At 42.0% G+C, this 8,287-nt stretch overlaps 1 protein-coding gene across 1 annotated transcript in view; it reads left to right on the top strand.

Moving 5' to 3' along the window:
- Positions 1 to 1,685: 1,685 nt before the first annotated feature.
- The window catches only part of LOC108788923 (myelin and lymphocyte protein-like), a 21,836-nt gene continuing 15,234 nt past the window's right edge, over positions 1,686 to 8,287 (top strand). Inside the window, exon 1 of the mRNA XM_018558824.1 lies at positions 1,686 to 1,827. Coding sequence (XP_018414326.1) covers positions 1,723 to 1,827 — 105 coding nt within the window. The 5' untranslated portion in view covers positions 1,686 to 1,722. The remainder of the gene's footprint in view (positions 1,828 to 8,287) is intronic.

Genomic DNA, 8,287 nt, shown 5'->3' with positions numbered 1-8,287 from the left:
CCCCCGAGGGGCGGGCTTCCGATGACCGCAATGACCGGCCCGTACGGCTTTTATCTTACAAACATACTACACACCCGCCGAACATCGTACGATGCTCGGTGGGTTTTCGAGCATGTTCATAAGTTTAAAGTCGTGCGACCTTACAGTAGTAAAGGTCGCACGGCTTCCTCACACCTTACGATAATCGTACGATCGCGGAATTTCCCGCGATTATCGTACGATTATCGTAAGGTATGTGGGGACCTTAAGAGTGTAGAAATTAGACAAAATCATTTGTATTATTGTGTTATAAATACAATGCAAAGTATTATTCTTTTGTGTTAAGTTGTGGCATCACAAATAAAGGCTATGTTGTTGGTATAAGACTGTAGTTGTTGCATGTTTAAAAATTTGAAGGGTTCGGCAGGTGGGCCCCCAAATCAAAATTCTGGTGTGTCTCAGAGTCCCAGTCCACCCCTGTATACAACTATCTTAATCTACATGTGTCCTAGAATGCAAGGCACATACCTATAAAAATAGGATGCTAATGTGTCCAGTTGCCTGCCTTTAGGCCAATGGTCTGAATATCTGGTTTAGGAGAACAGCTGCTTTCCCAGCTTTTGAAATTGGCAAAGCATAGTGTGTGGCTAAAGGTGCCCATACACCTTACGATTATCGTACGATAATCGTATGCGATCGACTTTTCGTACAACAATCGTAACGTGTGAATGTAGTGCCCGAACGATACCGTGTTTCCCCGAAAGTAAGACCTACCCCGAAAGTAAGACCTAGCGCTATCTTCAGGGATTTCTGTAATATTGCCTACACGCCCGACGGCCGCAGCTCCCGCCCACACGCCCGCCCGCAAGATGGAAGCGGAATATCATCCGCCGACACCGGGACCGGCAACAGCACGCCACCTTCCGGGACCTCGTCCAGACATCCCCCGAAAATAAGGCCTAGTGTCTTTTTTCGTGCAAAAAAAAAAATAAGACAGTGTCTTATTTTCGGGGAAGCACGGTAGTACTGTACAATCGTACGACTTTTGACGGTCAAGCATGTTTCAAAACTTTGGTTGATCGTACGATGTTCGCATGGTTATTGGCGTTTCCGTCCGTCAAAAGTCATACGATTAACACTGCACATGCGCAAACGAAAATAATTGCGGTCAATTACCGCAAGTCGTCCAGGTATTTTATTTTAACTACCGTTGATTGAACCTTGCGATAATTGGGGCAGGATGGGGCCGTCGTACGAAAATTGTACGATGGTTCGATCATCGGACGAAAAGTTTCTTACGATAATTGTAAGGTGTATGGGCACCTTTAGAGTTAGGGATTTAAATTATGGAAATGTTTTTAAGACCTTGCTTGCGTCCATTAGATTCTTTAAAAAACATGCAAGTGGAATGGTATCATTTAATATCCTATGTAACTGCAGTTTCATCCTGGCCACAATCTCTTTACATCTTGGCAGAGCACCTGTCAGATATTATATAGAGATCTTGATTTTCTTGTATAGCCAGGCTATTGTTTCTCTTCTACAATCCCAGTGCACTAAGTTGTGAAACAAAATTGCTCAGGGAGTGGTGGAGTTAGTTTACCACCCCTTTGAGGTGGAGAAAGAATTGAGTAACTAGCCTTCAACTTATCACAGCCTCATAGCACTGTTGGGCAGGGCACTTTTTATTGAACATATCATATCTCCTTCAGTTGCAACTGTCAGACTAACAGAGTTGACACAATGGCATCCACCAATGCAGCACCTGTGTATGGGGACATCTCTCCATTGCCATCAGGATTGAAAACATTTTCAACTTTTCCAGATCTTCTTATGATTCTTGAATTTGTAAGTATTAATTTGCAATGAAACAATCATTTATTTAATATATAAGTTATAATACATACCAATATATAATATTATAAGTATATATAGAACTGGTTAAGCTAACATAAGCCAGTATATATTGCCAAGCCTTATTTCTGTACATTGTACACAAATTAACCTTGAGGTTTAATTTTAAACATGTTTCATGTTTTACAATCTCATTTTACCATTGCATGTTCCTGGATGTTCAGAATGAACAATGAAAGTCCTGTTTATATTCAGGAACATACAAATAACAGAGTTCAAATTAACTGTAAATTATACCATTCCAAACAGAGTGCAGTTGTGGAGGATTTCTGAAATAGTTTGTTGAATATATGTCATTAAGACAGCTAGTGTGCATGTTACAATTGTATTATGTAACACAGTTACTAGGATTTGTTTGTTGACAGTTTGAAGAACAATGTGTTATCATTTTATTTCCCGTTGTTGGTGTGAAGAAAGTGAGTGCTGATAAAGCACAATGTTTTTGTTTTGCCTGCATTGACATCTGAGCATGAGCGTAGCCAGGTGATTTACAGGCTTTATATTTTTTTGCATCTGTACACATGTTTTTCAAGCGTTTTTATGCACTACTTGCAGTGCAGAAGCAGAATTGAGCCTATTTGGCCCCACAGACCTTTAAATGGGAGAACCTAAAAAAATGCACGCAAGCACGCGCTTTTGAGCATTCCCATGAAGTGTATGGGGCTGAAACACTTGCTTCTAACGGAAAAGGAAATCCTGTACTTTTTGGAGTGACAGATGTTTTTCTACAGGTGTTTGAGCAGTGGTGTATTCTGTTTTGGGGCTGCCCTAGGCAAGATGAAACCCCCCCCCCCAATCTGCAGGATCTGTGGTGCGCGGAGATCCTGTAGAGCCCACCACAGATCATGCACACCCCCACCTGAGACCAGGGCAGGATGTGTGGTGGGCTCTGCTCAACATAGACCCCACCACAGATCCTGTACAGCCCACCCGAGACTCTCAGGTGGGCTGTGCAGAATCCAGGCTGGGCTCTGCAGGGTCCCTTTAGCAGCAGTGTGATCATCTTACCTGCTGCTTGGTCCCCGGCCTCCTCCACCGATGGACTGGTGCTGCAGGACCCGGTTTCCTCCGCAGCCCGACGGCTCTTCGGTGAACCGGTGTTCTGTGCAGCATGCACCTGCTTCCTACAGCGTGATGGCACCCTGGCCCCGCCCCTACCTGATCCGACATCGTCCCGGCCTCGCCCCCACCTGCTGCTTCACCTAGCCCCCTTCTGCTGCTCCGTCTCCTCTGCCTCTTCCACCTGCTCCACCTCTGCTTCCTTTGCCTCCTCGCCGACTCCGCCTCCTCCTCCCGGCTGCCTAACGGTTTTGGGGCAGCATTTTTGGCACCCCCCTGAAATCTGCTGCCTGAGGCAAACACCTTGTTTGCCTTGCAGCAGATACGCCCCTGTGTTTGAGTGCTCTGGTGTGAACAGGCACCATAGAAGATAATGAGATTTTTATTGTTGAGCATTTTCTAGCATCTAGCTACAAAATGCTGAGGTGTGAATGGGGTCTTACAACTGCGAAACATCTACCAGATTTTAAAGTACAAATATATTATAATTGTGCAGTACTACACAATAAAGCTTTACTGGCTCATTGTATATTGTCCAAAAAAAACAAAACTTTTTTTCTCATTCAGATTTCAGGCTCAAAACAATCTGTAAAAATGACAGTTATTGTCAGATTAGAGCCAAAATCACAATAACATTACTAAACAAAAAGATCCTTAACCTGATGTTAGCTACCTCGATATTAACATGTTACACCCCCTTCCTGTCTAGGCCATTTTTCAGTTTTCAGTGCTGTGATAGTTTGACTGACAATTACTCATGCAATACTGCACCTGACTGAGTTGGACACAATTTTGTGGACAAATAGAGCTTTCTTTTGGTGGTATTTAATAACCAGTGGGCTTTTTTTACTATATAAAGAAAAAAGACTAAACATTTTGGGAAAAAAACAAAACAGTTTCCTAATCTCTAGTATAATACCAGAATAACAACTCACCCTATCCACTGTCTTACTACAATGACTAGTTGGGAGGTGGTTAAAGCTTTGGTAAGCCTATATTGAGTAACAAATGCTATCTGTCTATCTATCTATCTATCTATCTATCTATCTATCTATCTATCTCGGCTAACATTGTAGTTGCAATAACTGGACTGACTGAAACCCTTCTGGGTGTTGTGGTTCCTCACTACTGTGTCCTGTGGCTGCTATGTTGGCCCTCTAAATTTAATTACTTGCCAAGTCACTGACCCAGAACAAGAATGCAGATTGGGAATGTAAGAAACCAGGCATGTATTCTCCTTTGTTGTTACGCTTGCTAATGCAATTGTCAGGGATACTAGCACAGGTGACCCCACACCTGCACAGGTACCCATACAGGCAGACCAAACACGTGTGACCACACGGACCAGGCAAGTATGGTATATATAAATATTTTAATAAACCTAGCAAACTAACAGAAACAGTACACAACAGGCATAAACCAATAATGTAACCCCGAAACCTAGAACATACAACGGGTGTAACAACACAGGAATCAGGGCCCAGGAGACAGGGTACAAGATAGCATACAGGTATCAGGGTCTCAGGGTTCAGGCCAGAGGCCTCAGGCAACAGGGTAGGGCAACGAAATCCTGAGCCAAGGTCCAGACTGCAGGGAGGGTTTAAATACACTCCCAGGAGCAATAGCTAATGGGCTGATTCCTGGCAGCTGGGAGACACCCAGAGGTGAGCACTGGAGCTGCAGGTACCAGCACAACCCAGTGGTGGTCCGGCACCTAGCTGCCCTGGCTGCCTGGAGAATCCTGCAGGTGAGCCCAGGAACTGCAGGGCCCAGCTCCAGCGCCACCTGTAGGCGCTCTGGATCCTAACAGCAATACTGAGTTTTATTTAGCTCTGATGTTTCTAAGGGGTAATGGTGAAAAGAATGTCTGTGTTTTCCTACACTACCTATAATACAATTTATAGAGCTTTCTGTGAGAGAAAAAAAGTACAAGAATTTTCGTGTTTTAGCATCGCAGCAGAGTGATCTAAACAGCCTACATGAGATGAATGTATTTTGAAATAAAACCGCCTTTACCTAGGGCAAAAACATGTTTTAGTGCCAACAAATGTAGAGATATCTTGTATCTATAGCCAAAACATTTTTTATTTTTGATACATTAGATAATGGTTAAAATTCCTGTATTTTTTTTTGCCAACTGTCCTATAGCCATACCTTCCAACTGTCTCTCATTTTGAACCAAACCCCTCCAACCTTCTTTCCTCCTCAGTTGTCCCTCCTTTTGGTCTGATGTACAGATATGTATATGTAGCATTTACCAACAAAACTGTTATTCTGCACTAAAACCTTATCCTTCAATTATTTTGTTTGCTATATTAAAAAAAAACAATATAAAGGAAGTAATGGTGAAATAGACGGGTTTAACTAATTATTTTTGGCATATAAAGTCTTAATGGTCTGCAGAACTGGGGACATTGCAGGGGTGTGTCCATTGCCTAAATACATTGTGGGAGGTATGCAGTGTGAAGATTTTCTTCACTTCCTATCCTACAGGCAAAACAGGAGATAAGAGAAAATCTGTCTAAAGTATGCAAAATCCCTTCTTAGACAGTTGTTACCTGAAAAATTCCAATTGACAAGTTTCCTCTCAATTCCTGCTCTGGTGACAACTCAGCATTTTGGATTTCCCTCCACTTGCAATCCCAGTCACAGTGGTCACTAGGACAAACAAAGAGGGTGATTCTCCCTAGCAGGAACACAGACAATAATGAAGAACTATCCTAAGTTCTATCCACTCAGCATTCTATTCAAAAGAACAAGAAAACATTATTGGCTTTAGATACACTTTAAGCATTTTATTCACAAACACTACCACGCCTTCTCACTCATCTTTCTGTAGCCTGTCTGTTGTTTATTCCGTTACATATAGTTAAGCTGGCCATATCCTGCTAATTTGTCCACAATTTGAGCTTTGGGTGGCCCTGTTAGAACTACTTGACTTGACTGTCGAAGGAGCTGGGTGGAAAATTGTGTGCCGAAAAGTGATTGCGCCTAATCATATGCAGTCAATGTGTGGGAATTTGGCAGCCATGGTTGCTGCCGGCTGCTGAATACAATACGCAGCAGGGGAGATTCCTTTCATCCCCGCTGTCTATTTCGAGCAAAATCTAAATGTGTATGGTTCACTTTAGGCTCACCTTTTTTTCCAAGTGGTCTCCTCCTGTGTTACTAGACTGTCAGCTCAAATTTCTTTGGAATGCATTTCTTTTGTTCTCTGCACCTTACCTGCCTCACCCTGTCTCTCAAATGCCTTGCCCTGTAGCTGCAACTTCTTCTATGACTCTGAACTGACTCATTCTAAAATTCTGGCTCCCTTCCCTTGTCATTGTACCCATCTAGAATATTTCATGGACGATATCAGGGAACTGGACACATGACTTCAAGACTTGGTCGCTTGTAAACTGAAATCTTAAATGCCTACTGCTGTATAGATGAAAAGTTAAGGTATTCAAATGTGTCCCAGTTGTCAGTCTGATTAATGGAAAAGAGTAAACTAGTTTTTATGGTACTGTTATCTAGGATATGCTAATTCATATGATGCAGATATCTGTGAACTTTGCATCAAAAGTATGTTCCTTTTTTATGGATTTTGGTGACCTTTGACCTACCGTTTTCCATAGTGCTTTAGAAAGGAATGTCCCATTTTTTCGGCCGGCGCCCCCCCTTCACTTTTCGCCCGGGGCCCGCGCCCCTGCTGCACCCCCGGTTGTTACGCCACTGCCCATTAGACACAAATAAAAGCCATTTTCTATGTGCATTAGAGCTGGGAATATGATACCAGCTGCTCTTTGCCAACGCTGGCCATAATTAAAATTGTATTACAGTAATTCTTCTGACTCCTGAGTCGCTGAATTAAAATTAGCACAGGATTGTTGTTACACTATTTTACACACTATTACACACGGTATGTGTAAGAAAGCAAAACTGAAAGCTATAAAGACTGATTTGAGAAAAGCAGTATCAAAAGTTTTTTTTACAATTTTGGTCATGTAAGGCACATATCCGCCCCCCCCCAACATAAATAAGGGTTACAAAGTATTTGGTACTCCTTGACAAAAAAAATGAAGCAGTAGATTATTACAGAACACATTTGACAGTCCTTTATTAAAAAATAAACCCCCTCCCAAAAAAAAGTCCCACGGTGTAAATCCATCATTGATCAGGGCATCCAGTGGTGTAAATCCTTGTCATTTATGATGAACGACACAAGCCAACCTCACGTGCATTGACCGATGACCAAATGTGCTCCCGACAGACTCTCACCATGAATTAAATTTTTAGGTTCAGCAGTTAATAATTAACAATGAGATGGGGATGCTGGCTGATATCATTGACCATGTTCCATGGTAACAGCCACTCCTGTACTGTTGGAAGTACTGCCTAGCTAAATCAGTATACATAGTACTGATCTTGCACTACTTACCTATGCACTCTGCGCTACTTCTGACCTCTGCACTCTTCAAACTTATTTACTTTTTAGCGGGTCCTTGCTAGGTAATCTCCTTAGAAAAAAATTGTGCTGTTTTGTTTGGGGTTTGCATGGCTATAGTGTTAGCCATGGGCCAGGTTAGGGGGCAGTATTTCACACATCGCCTCAGGCAGTAGAATAGTGGACCATGCCTCTGCAATGTGTGTTGGGGCCTCATGTAGTCCCTATCAGAAGCTTGTATGACAAGGTGGCATTGCGAGACAGCGACAGTCAAATTTTGTAGGACGGAACTTTACTGCACATGTCAGAATATTCACCATAGGCCAGTGATGGAAAAATATTTAGTACACATGCCCATTGCTGCCAATTTGTTGTTGACTCAATCAAGAACAGACAGGGGCATCACCACAGCTAGTAGAATCCAATGTAGCTTTTATTTACAAAAGATCAACAGGATAAATCAGCCAACGTGGTTTGGGGGTTCACAATGTTCCTCTTCTTCAGCCCTAGAACAGAAAAGTAAAGAATAATTATAACTATGGTTTGCTTCCACATTTATTTGAGGTAAAGCAAAATCATGCATGTGAAATTCAAATGTATAACAATCATGTAATATATATATCAACATTAATGTTTCCAAATTTGTTGTGGACATCAAAAGGAAATAATATGTTCTAAACATGCTCCTTCACGCCACAGACGCCAGAAAAGAAAAAAAAGACTTTACTGCCTCTTTAGTAAATCAGCAACTACAACACATTTTTTCCATTACCTATTCTCATGTAGCTTGTTCAATGAACAGGAACACTTTAAATAGAATTTATTATACTGCATTAATGTCTAGGTTCAGAAGATTAGCTCAGGGGCAAAGCCAAACCTTTCAGGACTGTAATGCAAAATGTGAAC

Source organism: Nanorana parkeri, unplaced genomic scaffold, assembly GCF_000935625.1.
Source record: "Nanorana parkeri isolate BGI_ZX_2015 unplaced genomic scaffold, ASM93562v1 scaffold361, whole genome shotgun sequence".
NCBI lineage: Eukaryota > Metazoa > Chordata > Amphibia > Anura > Dicroglossidae > Nanorana > Nanorana parkeri.
This window is presented reverse-complemented; position numbering and strand designations above follow the sequence as displayed.